A 24,131-nucleotide genomic window follows, 5' to 3' on the forward strand; every position below is an offset into this window, starting at 1 on the left:
CCATGGCAACCCGGAGCCAGATAGGGGTATTGTTGAAGCCGCAGCTGATGGGGAAGGCAGGAAGGAGAAGGAGAAGATGGAGAAACCTCACTTGGGGGAAAAGATGAAGAATGGGAGCACTCTGCCTCCCAGTATCCTTGGTTTTGCTTCATAAAACATTTTACACAGGCCTCACAAACAACTATAGTGCCTCCCCACAACACATTCTGGATTTTTTGGGGGTGGAATTTCCCCACAAGAATGCATGAACCCTCAAAAAGATGAAAGATACCTCAGAGCCGGCCCTAGGTATTTTTCAAGTGTAGGCGAACAGAATTTTGGTGTCCCCCCCCCCCCCCAAACCAATCACTAAAAAATAAACGTGTTGGATAAGCGAAAATGTTGGATAATATGGAGGGATTAAGGAAAAGCCTATTAAACATAAAATTAGGTTATGATTTTATAAATTAAGCACCAAAACATCATGTTTTACAACAAATCAATAGAAAAAGCAGTCTCGACTGCGCCCCCGTATGTTTTGAGTCCGAAGCAACCGATTAATTAGCCTCATTGTTGGACCGGCTCAGGATACCATCAATATCCATAAAATTATTGAAGAAACTGTGATTTTTTAATGCCTTTTAAATTTATTTGTGTGTTTTTGTATTTGATATTATTGTATGTTGGTTTTGTATCTGTAAGCCGCCCCGGGTCCCTCTGGGGAGATGGTGGTGGGGTACAAAAATAAATTATTATTATTATTATTATTATTATTATTATTATTATTATTATTATTATATTCCACAATGTAAGCATTGCATTGCTGTGCAGGGATGGCAATGTGAAGACATAGGGCCCTTCCGCACAGCCATATAACCCAGAATATTAAGGGAGAATGACCCACAGTATCTGCTTTGAACTGGGTTATCTGAGTCTACACTGCAGATAAAGTGGGATTTTATTCCGCTGTGTGGAAGGGGCCTCAGATAACCCAGTTCAAAGCAGATATTGTGGGATTGTCTGCCTTGATATTCTGGGTTATATGGCTGTGAGGAAGGGCCCTGAGTTTCCTTTGGGGAGATAAAGCAGGGTATAAATAACAACAACAACAATTGTGAGGAGACCCTATGGAACCTATATATACCCCCTATATATACCTACCCTGTTTCCCTGAAAACTTAAACTTGAACATGCCTATCTGTATTTTATAATGCGTTTTATGAATGTCTTATGTAAGTTAATTTTTTAACTGATTTATAGTGTATTGTACAGTTTTTATATGTGTGTTTTATTGTAAGCCGCCCTGAGTCCCCTGTTGGGTGAGAAGGGCTGGATATAAATATTGTAATAAATAAATAAATAAAAATAAGACATCCCCTGAAAATAAGACCTAGTAGAGGTTTTGCTGAATTGCTAAATATAAGGCCTCCCCTGAAAGTAAGACCTAGCAAAATTTTTGTTTGGAAGCATTCCTGCCAAACAGAATACCAGAGCATGCAGGGTTGGTAAATGTACATATCATAGATTGTTACATGGAAATAATGATAGTACAGTAACAAGAAATTCTTGATAGGATTCATAGTTTGCCTGATTATGCTGGTTTGTGATGACAACTACTGTACAGTATAGAATAAATGTTCATTTTTTGTTCACTAATAAATGTGAATTCTTCTTCATGGAAAATAAGACATCCCCTGAAAATAAGACCTAGAGCATCTTTGGGAGCAAAAATTAATATAAGACATCATCTTATTTTTGGGGAAACACGGTATATATCTCCATTGTCATCTTTCTCCTCAAGCAATGCAATGATAATAATTTTATACTTGTTCTTTTTAAAAGTTATTATGTTTATAATGTTTAGTTATACCCCGCTTTTTCTCTCTACAAGAGAAAGCAGCTTAAAATAAAATCAGTACCACCCATAGAAAAAAGCTTTACCTATATATATACATATTTACAGTATTTATATTCCGCCCTTCTCACCCCAAAGGGGACTCAGGGCGGATCACATCACACATATAAGGCAAACATTCAATGCCTTAACATAGAACAAAGACAAGACAAACGCAGGGCTCCGAGCTGGCCTCAAACTCATGACCTCTTGGTCAGAGTGATTTGTTGCAGCTGGCTGCAGCTGGTTGCTCAACAGCCTGCGCCACAGCCCGGCCCATACACACACACACACACACACACACACACTAGCTTGGGTATCCGGCGTTGCCCGGGTTATTTGAAAAAGTCCTTTTTAAATTTTACAAAATGCATAAGGTTGTATGTGAACTACAACTCACATCATGTCAGGTGAACCCCCTGAAATTCCATCAATATTTAAATTTTGTCATGTTGGGCAAGTTTGCTCTATATGCATCATTGGTGGGGTTCAGTGTGCTCTCTGGTTGCAGGATGAACTATAGCTCTAACCATGGTGGATCAGTCCCCCCTCAATTCCCTCCAGTAGGTTCTGTTGGTCATGGTGGTTCTGTGTGCCAAGTATGATCCAGGTCCATCATCGGTGAGATTCACAGTTTCTCTAATTGTAGGTGAACTACAACTCCCATAAATTGACGTCTATCCCTCCCAAACCCCTCTAGTATTCAAATTGGGTGTACCAGGCAACCGTGCATCATCGTTCGAGTTCATGGTGCTCTCTGGATGTAGGTGAACTACAACTCCCTCAAAAAACGGTGAATTTCTACCAGAGGTCTCCAGTATTTTTTGTTGGTCATGGGGATTCTGTGTGCCAAGTTAGGTCCCAGGTCCATCTTTGGTGGGGTTCAGAATGCCCTTTAAATCTCAGTACTTACAACTCCCAAATATCAAGAGCAATTCCCCCCAAAACCCACCAGCATTCAAATTTGGGCATATCAGGTTTTGGTCCACATCCATTGTTCTTTGGGTTCTTAGTACTCTCTGGATGTGAGCTATGACTCCTATAAATCAAGGTCAGTTGCTCCCAAAACTCTCCAGTTGGTCATGGAGGGTTCTGTGTGCCAAATTTGGTCCAGGTTCATTGCTGGTGGGGGTCACAGTGCTCTGTCTTGACGCAGGGTGAACTACAATTTCCATCATGTTGAGTCAATCGCCCAAACCCTTCCAGTATGTTCAGTTGCTGATCAATTCTGCTCTGTTTGCTGTGCACCATAGAAAACAGTAGGAAAGGGTTATGGGAGTGGCAGTAGGTGGGGCCATGCAAATTCCACACCAATAGAGAGAGTAAGAAACACTGGGATATCTGTGGTGGAGGAAAAACAGAAAATCTAGGAGGAAATTGTCCCCATGTGTAATCCTTCACTTGGGTGGTGGGCAGTTTTGTGTTTTGTGGAGAACACTTGGACATGTTCATGGAGCTTGCTATAACCTGGAGGGAAGGCCATTGGTGTCTCCTGCAAAGTGTGAGCTATAGCTATTTGTGGAAGTGAAGCCTGTCTGTGTATGTAGACACCCCTGTGACATACAAACATACATATTTTTACTTTTATTATGTGTATAGATAGAAGATATAGATATAGATAAGCAAAGCTTTTTCTGTGGGTGGTACTGAAATATATACAGTATATGTCAAAGCATGAATGTATGTTGGATTGTAGGTTTCGTACCACAAAGGCACACATACCCCTCATTATTCAACTTTAAATAATTGAGGTGTTGAATATTAAATATTAAAAATGGGTTCCACTCCCCTGTAGACACAGATTAGCATCTTGGGAGTTCTCCTGGACTCATCGCTGAGCCTGGAATCCCAGGTCTCAGTGGTGGCCAGGAAAGTATTTGCACAATTAAAACTTGTGTGCCAGTTGCGCCCATACCTTGAAAAACCAGACTTGGCCACAGTGGTCTATGCTCCTGTTACTATTATTATTATTATTATTATTATTATTATTATTATTATATCATCATTAGATTTATTTATACCCTGCTTTTTCTCTCCAAGAGGAGACTCAAAGCGGCTGGGGAGAATAGTTGGGGTAAATTTAATGGGGCCAAACATCCAGAGCGTCTTTTCAAACCCTTTGGCTCTTGAACAAGAGAAAAGTGGGAGTGTGAATCATCATCTTCATCATGGCCAACTCTCTCTTTTATTTTTGGCACCCTTCAGGAACCACGGAGCGCGTCTGCCTGGTCCAAGGCACGGCAGAAGCCCTCAATGCAGTCCACAACTTCATTGCCGAAAAGGTCCGAGAGATCCCTCAGTCTGTAGTGAAGCCAGAGTCAGTCAACATCCTCCAGCCGCAGACGACGATGAACCCAGACCGAGCCAAGCAGGTGAATAGCTGGTGGTGTTTGATTCTTTTGGAGGGTCCTGGGAGGAGAGTACAGTTTGGAGTGTCCTTTAAAAGAAAGTAAGATTGTTGGATTAGACTAAAGCTCAGCCTCTCGCAAACCTGGTGGCCTTCGATATTAGATTGCATCTACACTGCAGAATTAATGTAGTCTGACATCACGGTTCAATTCTATAAAGCATGGCAGTTGTAGTTTTACATGGTCTTGAAGCTTTTCTGCCAAATAGTGCCTGTGCCCCACCAAACTATCATTAGCACTGAGACACATGGTGTGGAACTGCATTTATTCTGCAATGTAAATGAACTCATTTGAGTGCAATCCTACACCACTCTCAGCCAGGATATGGGTTATTATAAAGCCATCTGGAGGGAACCTTGTTGCTGAGGCCCCTTCTACAGTGCCATATAAAATCTAGATTATCTGATTTGAACTGAATTATATGGCAGTGTAGACTCATATAATCATTTTCAAAGCATCTATTGTAGATTATCTTCTTTGGTAATATGTATATATGGCAGTGTAGAAGAGTCCTGAATTGTGGTCTAGTCTAGGGCGTATAAAAGCCATGTTTTTTGAATCACAATTTCCAGAATTCCCAGTGTTTCTTTCTTTGGAAGTCTTTAAATTGAGGTTGAGTGGGCATCTTTAAAGAGTGCTTTTGTTGTGTATTTTTGCGTGACAGAGTGGGGTTGGACTAGAAGACCCCGGGACCTCTTCCAACTTGTCAGATACTCTGAGGTTATGATTCTGTCTGACAGATGATATCTCCCTAAATGAACCCATCCAGCCCTCTGAAATTTTATGTGCTTCTGAACACAGACATTCCACATGTTCTTACAGTCTTTGTAGTGTTTTCTGCATCTTGCTTTTCTCTCTGATAATTAAATACCAACAGAACAAAACACTGGATGGGTTGGTCAGTAGTTACTCAAACTTTGGGAAGATACAGTATAGAAATCAGATAAATAAGCATACAAAAACTGTGAAAGCATATCACTAAGCATGATATTCAGAAGGAATTCCATGTTTGGTAAACCTCAACCAGCATCAAATGGATTGCTGAATGTTTTAGTAGAAGGGGAGATTGTCTAATTTGAATCCCACGTTTCCATTTGGAAGGACATCTCTAACAATATAAGCTTGTTCAAGTATCTGTATCAAAATTCTTCTTTGATGCAAATTTACAATCAAATCAAATTTCAGACTTGGAAGGGGGTGTACATGCCATCTATTCCACTTCCTGCCATGTAGAAACACTAGACTTTTTCAAAAATCGTGTCAGAGGTGACCTGAGAACATACTACAAGTTGTTTCTGGTGTGAGAGAATGGGCCATCTACAGAGACGTTGCCCAGGGAACGCCCATATATCTTAGCTGGGAGGCTAAAAACAAAAACCTAGCTAGAGCTGACAGGTGGGAGCTCACCCCATTTCACAGATTCAAACTGACAACTTTCGGGTCAGCAACCCAACCTTCCGCATTGAGGAAGCCCTCAATGCGGCTTCAGGTCAGCAGTTCAACCGGCACAGAGTTTAACCCATTACGCCACCGCACTCCCAACACAAAGCTAAAACAGTCTTTAAAGAATGAGAGTCAACCACTATCCAAGACAATCCATTTCATTCCCATACTGCTCTTACAGTAATTAATTTCTTCTTAATGTTTAGGTTGAATCTCTATTCTCATCACATGAATCTCTTGGCTCATGTTCTAGCCTCCAGAACAGGAGAAAGAAAGCTTGCTCCATCTTCCCTTCAGACATTCCACCAATTGAATAGAAACTAATAAAAGACCTATATCAATGCAAACATATTTTTGCAATCCTTGAAATGTCTACAAAAGAGATTGGTGACTGTGTGGAATATGTGGTGTTTCTGTTCTCTGGCACTGTTTTTCCATTGCAAGGGAAAGATGGCTAAATGTGGAGGGGTGTGCCTATTCCTCCACTCAAGGTTGCTGTGTGCAGAAGGGGCCAGCCGGCAGGTTTTCTCATTGTCTGTCGGTTGTGCCGTCGCTATGGCAGCGCAGAAGAAAGCCAGCTATGGGTTGGAAGCTGAAAACAAGGATCTTGGCAGGGCCACCTTTGAGTGTGGGTCAGGAAGTGTGTATGGAAGAAGAATTTACATGGCTGCAAGGGTGAAGGGAAATGAATGGAGAGTGCATTCCTGCCCCCTGCCAGTTGAAGAAGGGCTTTTCCTTCTTTTGGGGGAAGCTACAGAGATTACAGGCAGTCCCCAAGTTACAAATATCCAAATTTACAAACAACTCCTAATTAAGAACAGGGGGTGAGACAACAGGAAGTGAAAGAAATCTACTCCTCAAAAGGAAAATTCACTCCCACAATTGTTATCATGATGGAGAAATGTGTTTTCACCTAAGCTTTCTCACTCATCCTTGTTTCCACAACAAGCCAAATTTTCCAGTCTTCTGAACAGGGGCACAGGCAGCAAAACAAACACCACAGGGCATTCACCCATCCCATGCTAAACAAAGCTCTACACACACACATATGGCTACAGCAACACTTAAAAATGTACCTCATCATACAAATTCAACTTAAGAACAAACCTACAGAATCTATCTCATTTGTAACTTGGGGACTGCTTGTATTCCGAAATGTACATATCAATATAGGAAGTTTGCTGGTCTATCTGATTTGTATTCTGATTTTATCTCAGATCTTTCACGCAAAGCATAACACAAGTAAGAATAGGTAAAGGCACGAGATTCTGCCTGATCTTGGACACTAAACAAGGTTTTATTTTTATTATTTTGTGTTAAAAGCATTGCATAATAAATACGTTTAAAGCTGATAAAATATAGGGATCATAAACAGCTAAATAGTTTTAGACCAAAAGTGACCACAATGTCTGTAGCTTTTAACAACTCTTCCTCTGTACGTGAGGCAGGGCATTGTGGGCAAGTATACATACGTGGAGTTGTTTGTTCTGCTCCACAGTCACACAAAGTGGAGGATTCCTCCAGGTAGTGCTATCTTGTCAGGTTGTCTTTTGATCTGCCCACTCTGCTTCTGAGTCTGTTCAGGGACTTCCAAGTTTGCCCCTGGAGGCAGACCCTCATGGGGGGCCATCCAGTTGGGATTGCCTGGTTTAGCTGCCCAGAGGGACACCCTTGCTGTTGCTGGAGGAACATTAAGAGGAGTGGTGGTTCTCATGAAGCTTTTCCTTGATTTGAGTCTACTGGGAGGAGGCTGATAGCCATGCAGTGGATGGCTTTCACAATGCTCAATCTTATTTCCCTCAGTTAGCAGCAACTTCCCATGGCCCATAAGTGGGAGCAATGCCAGCCAGCTTGTAGAGTTTATCAACAGGTGTAGGTTTAAGGCATCCTGTAATCTGCATATTTCAGGCATACTCAGCAGTTGAGAAAGACAAGGCCAGGGCTGATGTTATTATTAATTTTGGGTTTTCACCCCCTGCACTGCCAGTAAGTTTCCACAGGATGTTGTCGTGTGCAGCAACTTTGTGCTTGGTATTCATACAGTGTTTCCTAAAGGTTAGTGTTCTATCTAAAGTGACACTGAGATATTTGAGATGGAAACAGTGTTCGAGCTCTTGGCCTTCCCAGGTAACTTTCAGTTTCCTGTTGGCTTCACAGTTACATAGGTGGAAAGCACACACTTGTGTCTTGGCAGGGTTAGGCTTCAGGTGGTTATCTTTGTAGTAGCTGGAGAGATCTTTCAAGGCATTGGTGAGTTGGTTTTCAATTTTTTCAAAGTCTTTTGATTGTGTTGTTAGGCCAAGGTCATCAGTATATATAAAACTCTTTATGAGTGGTGGCTATGGCTGATCATTTGTAAAGATATTAAACAAGGTAGGTGTAAGAACACTGTCTTGGGGTAAAGCATTCTTTTACCTCCTCCATCTACTTTTCCTGCCCTAAAACTCCACATAGAAGCTGTGGTTTTCGAGGAGGGTGTGGACAGTTTCTGTAAAATCATAGTCCCAGTCAGCCCTAAACAAGGTCACCCCTAGTTAGGATTCAGATGAGAGACCACTAATTAATACCTAGTGCTGAAATAATAATAAGAATAGTTTATTTTTAACCCGCCCTATCTCCCCGGAGGGACTCAGGACGGCTTCCAGACCTAAAACATAAAAACTGGCAAATATTCAATGCCATTTCAACAACATAATACATTTATACAAAAGAATTAAAGTAGAATAAAACAATAGCTGGTGATCTGGCAATCATGAGAGAAAGACCTGGGCCAAAAATGACAGAAATGCCCCCCAAATCTTACAGGGCATTTTACAGGGTTTTTTGTTTGTTTGTTTGTTTTACAAAAAAATGTTTTGTAAAGGGAAGGAGGAGGTAAAGGCCACAATGAAATCCTGGGGTTACATGCCACTCCTAGCCCTCACTTTACCCATATCTATTTTAAAGCTGCACATAAGGAAATCACACTGGATCAAAGCAGCACTTCTAACTAGGGAAAGGTGAAACGATGAAACATATTCAATTTCAAAATAACAAGAACACTCTGTTTTAGTAGGGGGGAATAGAAGACAGTAGGGGCTTCATTTGCTTCAAAACCTTGTCTCTTCCTCTAACTTTTTGTTATATTTGTAGGTGATTTGTACCCCTACAGAGTTGAGAACCAGTAGAGCACTGACTCAACTAAACATGCACCAAATGCCTTTCCTCCGCTGAGGAAAACAAAATGTATTTGTTTACCATCAGGCAAACAAGATTTTTTTACTTTTCAGATACACCCCTCCCCAGTATGTAGTATGGAAGGAACAGAGGAAGGAACTGACAAAACCACCTCTGAGTATGTCTTATCTAGGAAAACCCTATGAAATTAATGTAGTTGCCGTAAGTGAATAGATTACTTGAAAGCACACACACAAATACACAAAACTCTGGAGAAGCAGAAAACTAGAAAAAATCCCTTCCTTGGACTCAGCCCAGAGACACTCCCAGTAGCCATAGTGGCTGGAGGATTCAGAGTAATGCAGTCTAAACAAATATATTTTCTTAGTTCTGAGACATGCAGTATGTAAGCTATACTGTGAAACAGGTTCTTACAAGGGGTAAAATTGTATTTGGGAAGAAAAAGGTGAGGTATTTGTCCAAATCAGTGGCCTAAAGGACATCTTAGCAAGGTGAAAGACTAATTTTAGTACTAAAATATCCAGAAATGGGACACAAATTGGGACAGGTGATTCGAGATACTTATAAGGTGAGCAACCTGATATTATCTATCTTTTTTTAAGGACAGAAGAGGTGTCAACAAATTTTGCCTGGCCTTGGCAGCCGACACAGATTAATACCTGGTTGCCAAGGCAAAAGGAGCTGGTTTTATGTGACACTTATTAAGGAGAGGGAAGAGGGAAGATTGTTTCCAAGACGATACTGATAAAGAAAGATGTATCTCTTATCCTTTCCTAGATGGCCAAAATAACATCCCATGTCAACATTGCTCCAAAAACAGCATGGGAAGGTACTCCTATATTCCTTCCCAACCAGTACTTTTACTGGTTTTTAGCATTGTGGGAGTTATGGTCTAATGAAAGGAATATTTTCCTAGCTGTATTCAGAAATATAGTGCAAGTGCCAACTATATCTGGAAAGGAGGAGAGAAATAGTACCAGCGTTGCTCTGGTGATGCTTCAATTTGCTTTGGAAGCACTGCTCAATACAAAGAGAATCTATTCCCCACCTCCAAATTTGGATTTATCCTTTTCTTGCCCAAAACTGTGGGAAGCTCTTGCTGTGGAGGCGAATGTGATGGGCAAAACTGTGGATGCTCCCCTGCTGTTCCAGGCTGTTGTCTTCTGTGGGCGTTCTCTTAGAAGTGTCTTTCTTGATTTTGGTTGTGAGTCGGCCGCCTTGGAGGAGACTGCTAATTCTCAGATTTAATCTGGGATGCAGCACCTATTCTTCTAGCACAGAAGGACTTTCTTCTGCAATCTCGTTTGGTTTTTGCCCCCCTCTCCACTAATCCAGCACCATCGCAATGGGTTGGTCGAGGTGATGGGTTTCGGGTGATGCCTGTGACTTGATTACATAAGAGCATTTTCTTGCTAAATCTGTATCGCTCTCTCTTTCTCGTGGTTATATAAAGGCAGGGTGGAGCAGCCCCCTCCCTCTTCATTACGAAGCCCCTGAAGCTGTCTCCCTTTCTTCTCCCTCCCTCTCATCCTCTTATTTGGTTGTCTTTGAACAGCTCCTAAAAATGGCCAATATCTGCTGAAATCTCAGGCACTGGAAGAATTGCTTCAGAGACACCCTGCAGATCTACTCCATACACACAGTCCCCTCATCACATTCAATCACATTTCCCTCCCTTGCCACACACTCTTTCCTTGTATAAGCTGAGTGTGCTGTAAACAGAGCAGTGTAGGAGAGAAAATGAACAAAATGTAGGATTGCCTCTGGAATTTGTACCACCTCAGCAACTCCCTCTTTCATTTTATAGTTGTTACCTTAAAAAGAAATCAAGTTTCTGTTCCTCAGGGTTGTGAAAAATATACTTAGTTTATTAGAAGTAGGTGAGAAATGCCTGCTGAGATTTCAGAAGTCAGACAAATTGCAGATTTCTAGTGACTGGAAGTGTGTGTGGCTTATATGCCTAGCATAGTTCTTCCTTGTGCATAAATGGAAGAAATCAGGTGAATAAACTTCATTTGCATATACTTATGAAAACTGTAGGATTTGGCTCTTGGAGCAGAATTTTTATCCATTTCTGTACCTTTATAGCACAGAACTATAAAGAGAGATGCTTTTTCCCCACTATGTGCCCAAAGTTTGGGAAAGTTTGCATGTTCGATAACTTGTGTGTTTGCATGTTCAAAGCCTGGAGAAAGGACTTCCTTTTTACTGCAGCCGGTTGGTGGGTTTTCTGGATTGTAGCCCAAGATATAACTATTCAAAGCTGTGATTTCCATCATGGTTTGGCTAGAAGATTTGCATCTCAAAGATCATCTCCCACCCCAACAGAGAGTTCTTAGTTTAGAGGATGCATCATCAGCCATGAAAAATCCCAACTTGGACGTTGCTGAAAGGATCCTGACATCATTATACCAAGTTACCTAGTCAAACTTAACTCCATAGAGTTGAAGTCAAGGGCCTTGAATGTAAGAAGCGTGTTGCTCTCCGCGGTGCTGAAATTGTTTCTTCCACTATATTATTTGCTCCAGACTAATGCATTAAGTCTGTTTGGTGAATAAGATAATAATGGGTAATAGAAAAACAAAAGAAAAGAATAGGTGGCATTAATGGAATGACTGACAGGCAGGGGTGTTAACCACAAACTGTAAGGATCTCAACCAATAGCAAAGGAAATAATTTGAGGCCTGGACACCATTTCTAACCATTTTTCTAGAGCATACCTCCTCAGCCAAAAAACAGCAAAAACCTTAATGTTTGAAATTTCTCTGTTTTACCATTGTTCTGTCCTAATTCTGATAGACATTTGTTCTGAAGAAGATGATTATTTGAGGGCAAGGATGAATATGGGGAAAATCACTCTATTTCATCTTCTGTATGGTACACATTATCTGGGATCAGAGTTCATTTTACTAGTTTTAGGAAGTGTAGCATGTGTGAAATATATGCTTGACAATTCAGAATAGACACCTATGAAAGCTAATGACAATTTTGAAACTGTTTGTTTTGACTGGCATTATATACCTGCATTGCCATTTCATCAGCTTTGACACCATACATTTTAAACACAGAAAACAAAATTGCCTACATTTATTTATTTATTTGAGGTATTACTATATAGGAGCCTCTGGTGGCACAGCGTGTTAAAGTGCTGAGCTGCTAAACTTGCGGACCAAAAGGTCGGCGGTTTAAATCCAGGGAGTGGAGTGAGCACTCGCTGTTAGCCCCAGCTTCTGCCAACTTAGCAGTTCAAAAAAATGCAAATGTGAGTAGATCAACAGGTACTGCTCCGGCGGGAAGGTAATGGTGCTCCATGCAGTTATGCCGGCCACATGACCTTGAAGGTATCTACAAACAATGCCGGCTCTTCGGCTTAGAAATGGAGATGAGCACCAACCCCCAGAGTCGAACACGACTGGACTTAATATCAGGGGAAAACCTTTACCTTTAACTATTACTATATTGCCTCCTGGTCCAAGGCGACTCTCAAGGTGATAAAGAAAAGTAATCAAAAGCACACATATCAGCTAAAAGTACAGTAAATACTATGTTAAAACGTGTTGAAACTGCATTAAAGCAATCCTAGTATGCAATTTTAATACATACTTAAAACACAAAAATTTCAGACATTAAAAGCCACATGAAATAGCACTGTCTAGGCTGCCTGATGGAAGCTTAAAAGAGATGGGGACAGCCTAATTTCCTTGACCTTGTGCTGATACAAAGAAAGCCATTATGTGTACATAACAACCTAATTGGTATAGTTTGGAGATTTGAGGTTTTGTTGGTGCAAAGAGAATTATTTGGCACCTCTGTTGTGTTTTTAGTTGTTATAGACAATTTGTTACATGGTGGGTGACCTTCTGATAATGACTTTCTCCATAGTTAACAGACTCTGATGATGGAGCTATACTCAAAGCTGTCCCAGCTTGATAGGACCTCTCTATTTTCACTCCACTGACAAAGTCTTCAAAAACCTACAAAACAAACAGGCTGCATAGCAGGACATTGTGCAGGGTGGAAAATTACAGTTATGGGAAATAATTCTGTTCCATGCCCTTCACTTGAGATCTACTTCCTCTCTTACTCCTGTGATTTAATCATCATCTTGCTGTGACGTTAAGCAAAGGCCAACTTGTAGCTGAGGTCAGCTTAGTCATTTTGAATCCATGTAGGTATACAAGTAGACATCCATTTAAAGATAAGTGGAATGGCAAATAAAAACGGCTTCTCTCATTTCTCTCCACACAGGCTAAGGTGATAGTTCCCAACAGTACGGCGGGGTTGATCATAGGCAAAGGAGGGGCCACTGTGAAGGCCATCATGGAGCAGTCTGGAGCCTGGGTGCAGCTGAGCCAAAAACCCGAGGGTATCAACCTTCAAGAGCGAGTGGTGACCATCAGTGGTGAGCCCGAACAGATCCACAAAGCCGTGGATATCATTGTTCAGAAGATCCAGGAAGATCCCCAGAGCAGCAGCTGCCTCAACATTAGCTATGCCAACATTACCGGCCCAGTGGCCAACTCCAACCCAACCGGATCGCCCTACGCCAACTCCACGGACGTCCTGCCAGCTGCCGCCGCTGCTGCCACAGCATCGGGCCTCCTTGGCCACACCAGCCTGGCTGGAGTAGGGGCCTTCCCAGCTGCCCTGCCGGGTTTCTCTGGCAGTGACCTTTTGGCCATCAGCACAGCCCTCAACACCTTAGCCAGCTACGGATACAACACCAGTTCTTTGGGGCTCGGCCTCAACTCTGCAGCTGCCTCCGGAGTGCTGGCCGCCGTAGCTGCTGGCGCCAACCCAGCTGCAGCTGCTGCCGCTAACCTCCTTGCTTCCTATGCCAATGAAGCATCCACTAGCACCACTACCCCAGCCGGTGCGGTCGGAGCCTTCACCTTAGGTTCCTTAGCTGCTGCAACCGGGGCCGCCAATGGCTACCTAGGAACGGCCTCCCCTTTGGTGGCTAGCTCATTCTTAGCCACAGAAAAGCTTGTGGAAAGCACCAAAGATATGGTGGAGATTGCTGTGCCGGAGAACCTAGTGGGCGCCATTTTGGGGAAAGGTGGCAAGACGTTGGTTGAGTACCAAGAGCTGACAGGTGCCCGCATCCAGATTTCCAAAAAGGGGGAGTTTATTCCAGGTACTAGGAACCGAAAAGTCACCATCACAGGCACTCCAGCTGCGACCCAAGCAGCGCAGTATCTTATCAGCCAGCGAGTAACATATGAGCAAGGTGTCCGGGCCACCAACCCACAGAAAGTGGGTTAAGAGGAGGCTGGAGAGAAGGCTGGGGGAAGGAGTAGAGTTGAAATCAGTCCTTTAATCATTAAAATGGTAACCTACCCAACACCAGCCCCTGTCCAGTGTCCATCTCTCACACATGCACTCCCCTGCTCTGGGCAGCAGCCCAGCGTTTGTTCTACTGGAACTTTATTTCGCTGATGGTGCGATTTATGTGTGTGTGTGTATATATATATATCTATATATCTATATATATGGCAACATTTCTTTTTCTTTTTTGAGTTGATGGATTTTAATAGAAAAACATTTTTTAAGAAAAAGAAGTCCTCTTTCTTTCCCTCTTCTCTTTCCAGTTTTCTTTCTCAACAATCTTGGCAGAGGAAGGTCTATCTCTTCATGCTTTGTTCCCCAACCCCCAAGTCGATAGATCAAGTTCAGGATTTCTTGATAGGCTATTGGTACTCCCCCTTCATGCCCGCGCAGAGTATTGTCACTCGCAGAAGCTCAAACTGAGTTTAGAAATATTTGTGGGGAGGGAAAATGTGGGTTGAGCTGGTTTCTTTGCCTAAAGACCTTCAGTTCTGAAAATGACACCACGTTGTGTGTTATCTGAAAGGCCCGTTGTTCGTAGTAAAGCAAAGTATGGATTTTCTTCCTCTTGGTATCCTCTTGGTATTTTGGTATTCTGGGAGAAGGAATACCTCAAGGAAGGAGGGGTTGGACTGGGAAGGGCTTTGGAACAGGAACACAGGTTTGTTTGAGATGATGGGCTTTTTAAAAGACACGGTTCTTCCACACATATTTTCATCTGTTAGGGAAAAACTGTGTCGTGGGCATCCTTTTCCCCATTTCCCAGACGTATTTATGATAACAGAATAAGTGAGGTGCTTGGATTGAAGGTTTGTAGCTGAGGAGTTTTCCTGCATGATACAGAAATCACTTTGAGAAGTTGAGGGGACGAGATCGGAGTGTTCACTTTGGGGAAGTTTTGCTATTGGCAAGTCAGGACTTGATGGGAATCTGAACTCCAAAGTGAGCATAAGAGCATCATAGTCCCAAAAAGAAGACTGAAATAAGTAGCAACCCCCCTGAGATGTGAGAAAGGGCTGAGATCAAGACAGTGGGCTAATTTCTATAAGCTGAGAGTCAGATTTCCATTTTTGTGATGTAGTTGAGATGACTTCTTGATATGATGCCATGAAGTCATTATCTCCGTTATTGAGGTCTGTTTGGCTACTTCCTGTCTTGTCTCTTCCCTGAATAGAAAAGTTCCTTCACCAAACTTTATATGTCCTCACAAGAAGAAAGCTCTCCATGTTTTTTTCAGGGGTTATCATCTAAAGCGGAGGCCTGTTTTCTTGAAAGACAAGAACGATAGACAGACCCTACCATCATTTCACTTACAAGTGCCATCCTTTTTGGTAAAATCCATATGGCACAGCTGGACAGGAAATGCTGACTACTGATGCTCTTATCTTGCTGGGGGACTAGCTTGGTGCTTTCAGTAAGATACCCAAAGTTGCATTGCATCCCTCTCCCAGCCTGACCCTCTACTGACATTAAAAAACCACTAAGCCATCCTGTTATCAGTATTAGTGCTTTGAATGGGGCTGAACATTGGCAAAGGGACTTCAAATCCATGAAAATTGCATCTTTGAATCCCCTTTTGATTTATTTCTCTCTTTTAACTTATTCTCCATGTAATCAAGCAGTATTATTATCCTGCACTGGGGAGAAAGCCCTTACCCCAATGATTATGCAGCAGGGATCCCACTACCCTGTTCATTTTCTTGCCTCCTCCTTAGTGAAGGTTTGCTCTGATTTCAACCTCAGTGTCATTTGAGCAGCACTTCCAATTTCCAGTGGAAGAAGGTGATTAATGCCAGGTGCGTGTGATTTTTGGTTTGATGGTCCAAGCACAGAGCTGTGGGTTGCTGTCCTCTTGTCTAAGCTTTCTCTATTTGCTAGCCTTCCATTGATCAACACTGTGTGACCCCCTATCCCATGCAACCAAGAGCCGTGAAAGGAGGAACATGAAATAAATCCAGGTTCCTCCCTGCAATGTTTACATAAATGCAGCTTCTCCTAAGACACGAAGAATATTTAATTCTCTTTGCTCTTGAAGGTGCCAGCATTTTAATAAGAGCCTAGCTTTCTCGCTGCACTGGTATTATTTTCCGTCTTTAATGGGAACATAGAGTTCAGGATTGGCCCGGAGGCCAAACACATATAGCATGGCGTTGCAATGTCAAGCACTGGGTTGCCTCTGTTTTTCTTTCTCCCTTTCTTTTTAACTAAATGGCTACACAGGAGCATAGGCAGAATGGAGTCCTCCCAATGCTGGATTGCAAAGTGGATGTCTACCTCATCACCTTAAATATCATTGCAATGCATCCTACAACTTCCTGTGGCACACTGTGCTGTGCTTCCTTTCAGGCTGTGTACATACAGACCATTGCCAACATAAGACAGTGAGGCATCTCTGTTAGACTACACATCTACCTTCATACGTAGTTTGGTTTGGTGATAGGAAACTTCTCTGTTTGGAAGAGCCAAGTTTGAGATAATCCCATTCATACTTCAAACAGGGGGAAATGGAGCATGCAATACTCCAAGACTTGGGGTTGGGGTGGGGAAAGATGCTGAGGGAGTTATGGGGCAATTTCACCCCTCAGTTGCTTTGGTAGCTCCTATCTTGCTGTGTCCAACTTGCTTCAATGGACTTGTGCAATATTTTAATTCCTTCCTGACTCTTTCTGAAGCATGGAGGTGGATGGGGTGTGTTTGGGGTGGAGGATGGGATGGAAGATAGCTGCGCACACTCCTCCAACCTCTTAGGTTTGCTAGACTAGTTCTTAAGGCCAATTCTGTGTCTGGATGTGAGTGAGGCTCTGGGCGCATAAGGGGATGGGGAAGGGGGCAGAGTATTAATATCTTAGTATGTGATAGCATGTATCTTAGTTCTGTTTTTTCCTTCTTAGACTGAAGGGGAGAGTCTTAAGACTCTAAAACCACTAGGGAGCAAATCTCAAATGTGAATCTTATATACTATTAAAAATGTAAAGGAAGCAATATCTCTATAGCATCTTGCACTGATCCTACAGAGTGAAGAGAGCTGCTGAAGCCAGCATTTTATCTATGGAAGGTTTGCTTGCTAACTAAAGCAGAGGGGAGACAGGCAGCAAGGAATGGTGGCCTCTGTTTACACTGGCGGAGATTCCAGGCCTCCTGGGGTTTTTTTTATGATGAACAAAATATTGCTGCTGTTTTAGACGTGTGTCTCGCATATCAGGCTTTTGTGTTAGGGACAGGAGGGTGGGAGAGGGATATAAAGGGAAAATGTGCCAAATTCTTTAGTCTGCGTCTTTTTAAATATTGTGGATGCTTACAACATAGAGTGATATTCCTTACCCAGTTCCCTGCCTTCTCCGAAATGCTGCAGATATTTTGACAATATTTTCCCAGCCTATCCTTTCTGCTTTATTCCATCAGCTCTGCTTTGCCCTCCTCTTCTTCCTTCGGGATCTCAGAATCATGATTTCGTGCCAAGGCACATGCGGACTCTGCCACCTGGTCAATTATGTTAAGAAACCATTTTTTAAAAAACCTTTCTCCTCTTTGGCAGATTTCTGCAACATTTTAGTAATTTTGAATAATCTTGGCCCCTCCTGAAAGTCGTGAGGAGTAGAAAGGAGATGCTTTCACTCATATACTTTCAGTATATTTTTGAAACTACAAAGATCAGAAAGTTATCTTCTTTTCACCTCTTTTTTTTCTTCCCAACTATAAGATATGAAACTAAGAGACTGAGTTCTGCCATTTATTGCCATGATATATCACAGCGGTCTGGTTATAGCTTGCATAAAATTGGCATAAAACATCCAGGGGCCACCAATAGCCTTTTGGATGGGTTGGGCAAGATATATGATTCCTGGAAAATAAAGATATCAAACCCTTTAGAATTCCAGTCAGCGCTGCAAATTTCATACCCCTGAAGACACATAATGCAATTTAACAGTTTGTGAGCATACCTCTTTCACCAACCCAGCTCCCTGGTGATAACACTTCGGATTGCAGAATTGTGCACAATTCTGAAGAATGCTTTATACTTTTAAAAAACTGGCAGAACTCAAAATCCCTGGCTTTTATGTGAGGAATAGCACTTCTCAGATCAGATAGGCACTCTGGTGATTAGCTGGCATGCCACTCCCCAAAAGATAAAACCTTTTCTGCTTTGTTGGTGAAATATCATAAACTTGTCAGTCAATCCATAGCTTCATTATTTTGCCCAGGTTCAAATTTCTGTTACCTTCACTGAAATGAATGAATGTCAGCAAGATGATGATGGTGAGGACTATTTTGGTGCCCCAAAGCTTGGGTGAGCCCATGCTGGGCAACCTCACCTGCCGTTGCGTTAGGAAGCAGCAGGATCTCTTCAGATGTTGGGATTTCCACATGGAGTTCCTTGCTGAGGATATTTTAACTAGTTTTTGTACCAAGTTTCTTGAGTGAAAAGGAGTTTTGGTGAAGCATTCCTGAATCTAGTTGTCTTCTTTGCCCTTCAACCAAAAGACATTAGGGCTAAGGACAACATCCAGGGGGTTAGAGCCACTGAAATGTGAGATGGGTAAAATTGCCCCTTGTATCTTTTTTCTTAGCTCCTCTTCCACTTCCCTCTTTCAGATCCCACAAAATTAATTCCTTGTTCCTCTCTTTGAAGAAACCAAACTTGCTGAACGGAGTAAGGTGGGATGAGAGCAGCATTGTATCCACTGCACTTTGGGAACCATTACTGTCCCTTGGAACAGTCAAATTCCCAGAATATTATTGACATATCCTGTTTAAAAAGACGCACTTTCCCTCCCTCATTTTTGAAGTGCCAAACTATTATTTATAGATGACATGCAGCTATTTAAACAGATTTTTAACAAGGAAAATGGTTGGGGCGGGGAGGGGAGGGTGGGTTGGGGGAATGGGGACCGCAGGGGCATTTTGATATTTAAAAACAAAAGTTGTTTAAAAAAAGTGAAGCTTAGGACTTGTTAGCGGATCTGACGTGAGGATCTTTAGTGGCTTTTAAATAAATATATTACTTTTTTCTATTAAAAAAAGGGAGACCTTCAGTTCTGTTCTCAGCGGTCTTCTCTGGAGCTGTCTTGATGCTGAATGGTGATGATGGAGGCACGGGTCTTTTGCCCCGTAACTCAAGGAGGCAGGGAGCATACGATTGTATACTGACTCCTTTTGGGAGGGGGAATCTGCTTTGTGAAACCATGTCCAATTTCTGTATGTTGAAAAGCCCAATCTTGCTTTGGTAGGAAAACCTCTGTCACCTTGCACATATGCTGGTTTTGGAGGAAAGGTGTAAAAGAGGAAAGGAGACACCATGAAGGAGGCATTTTTAAGTCACTCCTACACTGTAGATCCATGTCCAGTGTTTTCTGAGCTAAGACCTGATATATTTCCTCCATCAAACTGGACTGTTGAATAGAAGGGAGGAGAACATGCCTCTGCTTGGAAACCAAATGCTCAATCCAGCAAAAGTCCCTTTACATGACTTTTGATGGGATTTTAGAGCAGCCCTAAGGCCCATTTCATTGTTTTCCAATGGAGTTAATCCTAAACCTGAACCAGTTTTGTCTAAATTAGGCTTCACGTATTCCATTTGGACTTACCCTTGAGGTTGCCACCAAAATTTTCTTCTTGTTGGTTTGTAGCCATGGTTTATCTTTGGCTGTTTTCCATGATGAGATGGAACAATGTTGAGTTTTGAGGGAGAAGGATCAAGGCACATTATCCTTTCTTCACCTAATGCTCCTTAAACTCTGATCTCCTTGAGAAAAGATAATCTTGGTTTACAATCTTGGTGTCCAAATGGGAAGTGGAGGGTATGATACTGTATTGAGTGGCATGGTGAACCTTGAAGATTGGTGGGCACGTTTTTGAACTGGTGAGTTTTTCCAATCGCCTCCCCTCTCTCTTCTGGATTGTCTTGGTATATCCTGACTCTCCTTTCCTTCCGTTTTAAATAAGTTTCAAAAGCAGCAATTCCTGGGTGCTTTGAACCTCCTGCCCTCTTCACACAGAGACGCTGTTGCTCCAGCGAAGTGGCAGCGAAACCTGCTTTGGTGACAACCGGGACTTTATGAGCTCTCAATGTGCCAAATATGAGCCAGATTTTTATGAATCAAATAATAAAAGAATAATAATAATAATAATCAGCTGTGGAGATGGTCTAGCTGGACTTTGCTGCTGGCACTCCACTCTCTATCCAAAAGGGAAACTTTCTGCATTTGAGGTGTGCCCTCCAGGCTCCTCCTGCCAATCCAAGGTGTGTTCAAAGAGCTTTGGAAGGCAAGACAGAAATGGGGCTGTAACTTATCAAAGGATTATTACATATTCAATGTCCTGGAGGGCCAATATGCATCCTTATATCTCATAAGAAACATTTGTGTTTGCCCAGCAGTTGAGGGGAGTGAGAATCGTCTTGTTATCATCTCCTCTCCACTTACTGTTTCCCCTTTGCATTTACCATATCACTGTTCTTGTTTTTTTTTCTCTTTTCTTTTTTAAGTTTTTTTAGGCAGCCATGTTTAAAATAAAAAGGGGGTTTGGTGGCAAGGTGAGAAAAAGACAAAGCAAGACAAGGAAGAGGAAGGAAATGCATTTGATAAGATTGAATGGGATCCTATTCCGGATAAAAAGTCCTCTCCTCCTCCACATGTGTGTACATCCCAGTTGTTGAGTGCCAAGCCCTCATTCTCCCCTTTCGCCGCTCTCCCCTTTTCCTCAAAAGCCCTTTTTTAATTTGTGTCAGGACACACTCATTCTCTGGAGCATCCTTTCCATCCAGCATTTCGAACAAGTTCGCACGCCACAAAAGTTCTATATATAAATATATATATAAGTACATATATATATATTATTTTTAAAAAACACTTACCTAAAGCAGCGTTGGGACTATTTATACCATGGTCGGCTACCTCCGGACTGCTTTTTTTTTCCAAATCCACCTTCATCATTCTCAGCATCGAGAACATTTCTAGCGTGTTTTTTTTTTTTCAGGGGGAATACAGCACTCACCTTTTAAAAGTTTGTTTGTTTGTTTGTTTTTTTAAAAAAAATGTCAAACCTTTGCTTCATCTGAATTTTGGGGGATTCCATCTCGAATTCTCTCGCTGCCGGGGACAATTTCCACCTTGTTTCAACCCGTCTTCTGAACTTTCGAGCTTCACCCTTTCATCATTTTGAACTTATAACCTCCCTCCTTCTGTGTTCATCAAAACCTGTGTTTTTTGGATTTTTTCCTCATCTTCCATATTACAAAAAACAACAACAAAACAAAACAGAAAAATAAATTAAAATTATATATATAAATATATAAATATTAGGGGAAAAGACAAAGTGCAACAGACTGTCAAATTCTTACAATTTAGACTACTGAATGAGATTATTTGATGTCACATTTTTTCTCTTTTAACTGTGAACAACAACAACAAAATGTTTCTCCACCATCGCTTCATTGTAAATACTCTGTTTCTGTTTGAACGTGTTTGCGGGATGCGGGAGGGCAAGGGAAAAAGAGGGAGACCATTGATTTTGTGTTCTCAAACATCAGAGACGTGTCGGTGCATAAAAGTGCTGGAGGTTTTGAGGGTGGACAGAATCAATATATTCCAAAATGTTTTGGGAGGTAGCAGAAAGAGTTATGATGCCATTGGGAATAATTTAAAGTTTTTCTTTGGTCCGTGCCACACCACTTTGGCTGCAGAGATTGGGCGTTGCATCTGAATGCTCCCACTTTCCCACATATTATGTAAAAATATCAGACAGAAAGAGGTGCCATAATATATTTCCTTTCCTTTAAAAAACACAAATGTAAGATTTTTTCCCCAGCCAGATAGATGTGGTGTCTGAAGTTTACTTTCAGGATCTGAGATTGGCAAAATTTGGTCCAGTTCAGCCAATGATCTGGTGCCAGTTTGACTTCCCATCCCAAGATTCTGATAAAGGAGAACAAGCCTTGTCGCCTTTCAAAGGTCTATTCAATTTCATCTTTGCAGTCCAAAGGAAATACATTTGCCCTCAACATTTGCAGCCCTGTGAAAGTGGGAAAACCAATTTTTTTAACCTGAAAGGACACCTCTCTAGGTATATCTTGATCCACCAGGCTCCAGTGGATGCTGATCATATAGTCACACTGTGTCTATAAGTGTCTAGAGAAAACATTTCCACGTAATTTGTCTATTATCAAATCTGTTGATATGAGGCCCATGAAAGTTGAGAGGTGATTGTATAGTTTGTTAGGAAAATGTGCAGATGAAAATGTGTAGCTGTGGGAAATGGCGATGGCAGCAACTCCTGCGACTTAGAAACATTTCAGAATTGGAAACGTTAGGATAGAGCTTGGTTCTGAAACCGTATTTGCTATGAAGCAGCCTCCTCAGTGAGAAAAGCATAACTTTGTGTGGCAAAATAATAATAATAATAATAATAATAATAATAATAATAATAATAATAATAATAATAATAATTACTTTATTTATAGACTGCCCTTTCTCCCCAAGGGGATTCAGAGCTGTTTATATACAAAAAGGCAAATATTCAGTGCTGTAGTCAATGAAAATTAGAGGAGGAAAATTTAAATGTTGCTGCATTCATACTGTGTCTCCCTCAAAGGGAGTGCTTTTCTGTTTTAAACCAGAACAGCAATGCCAGCTTGATACCCCTTTTGTCTCAATGTCTTATGAATGCCCATCTCTTCCTTCTTTTAGTTCCTTAAGCAGCTGAAGTACAGAGCTTTGTGGGTTCAAATCTGTGTTGAAATCCTACAGATTTTCACAGAAGACCTCAAAGGATATCTAAGGCTCCATAAAGTTGGCTGCCAGTCAGAATCACCAAGGCCCCTTCTACACAGCTGTATAAAATCCACACAGCTGTATCTGGCAGTGTGGACTCAATAATCCAATTCAAAAGCAGATTATGTGAACTATCTCCCTTGAGATTCCGGATTATATGGTGGTGTAAAAGGACCCTAAGATTGGTTTCAATGGGGCAACAGTCTGATTTTGGGCGAGGCCTTTTTCAGCATCCATTGATCAATGTACAAACCTCCAATACCTTTTATGCAACTGTCTCCAATCATTCTGGATTTTTGTTCTCCATCCAACCTCTCCTTTTAACAGCAATCTTATTTATTCACGTGGGATGGTGCCAATGGGGGTGGGAAGGGAAAACCAAGAGGGGTATGATTAAAAATGTTTTATTGTTAAAAAAATAAGAGAGAGAGAGAGAGACAGAAAGAGAGAGAGAGAGAAAAGGAGAAAAAGAGCCAACAAGTAACCAACTCCATCATCATGGCTACATAGCAAAACCAACAAAAAAAAACCTGAGTGTCTTGGTAGGTTTGTGTGTTTTAGTGTAAAGTTGTGTATTGATTTTGTGCTCAGTGAAGTCAGCATTTTTTTAGTGCTAATACTATTAACTCATTTCTGTCATGATAAATGTCCATTCACGACATCACTTCCGTCTTCCGTTGTCGTTTTTTCTTTACATTTCACGACAATCTCTTAACTCATTTTTACTAATGGAGCTGGGAGGGAGGTGTCACAGCAAGGAAGCGACATCTAGGCCTCATCATTTCCTTTCCACTCACCCACCCCTTCCTTGTCCCATGAACCAGGCACGGGGTCCGCTTAGAAGGGCCTGAGAGGGTCTTCCTCGGACCGAGAGGCCAGGCCCATCTGTGTCTTGTCGGAATATGTGGTCGATCCTTGAGCCCCAGGTCCTTGTCTGCAATTGTGAGATTTCTTGCTGTCTCGCTGAATCACACACTGTTCCATGGAATGAACCAACCTCTCCTGCTGGGAAAGATACATGACAGAAACGCCCCCTCCTTCAAGAAGGCCTGCTTCGTCTTGCCTTCAATTTAGGTGCAATGTCAGCTTGGCCACATCTCTGCAGAGGATCATCTGGATGCTCTAATGCAGTGG

General features: G+C 41.9%; 1 protein-coding gene across 4 annotated transcripts in view; it reads left to right on the plus strand.

Annotated features, from left to right (window-relative positions):
* The window catches only part of nova2 (NOVA alternative splicing regulator 2), a 60,351-nt gene extending 36,690 nt beyond the window's left edge, over positions 1 to 23,661 (plus strand). For 3 of the 4 annotated variants that reach the window (XM_062962795.1, XM_062962797.1, XM_062962796.1), the window contains exons 3-4: positions 4,079 to 4,245; positions 13,150 to 23,661. In XM_062962795.1, coding sequence (XP_062818865.1) covers positions 4,079 to 4,245; positions 13,150 to 14,166 — 1,184 coding nt within the window. In that variant the 3' untranslated portion in view covers positions 14,167 to 23,661. Of the gene's footprint in view, positions 1 to 9; positions 289 to 4,078; positions 4,246 to 13,149 lie in introns of those variants that run through there. The other variant, XM_062962798.1, reaches the window with a different exon arrangement.
* The last annotated feature ends 470 nt before the right edge of the window (positions 23,662 to 24,131 follow it).

The sequence above is a fragment of the Anolis carolinensis genome, unplaced genomic scaffold (genome assembly GCF_035594765.1).
Source record: "Anolis carolinensis isolate JA03-04 unplaced genomic scaffold, rAnoCar3.1.pri scaffold_10, whole genome shotgun sequence".
Lineage (NCBI taxonomy): Eukaryota > Metazoa > Chordata > Lepidosauria > Squamata > Dactyloidae > Anolis > Anolis carolinensis.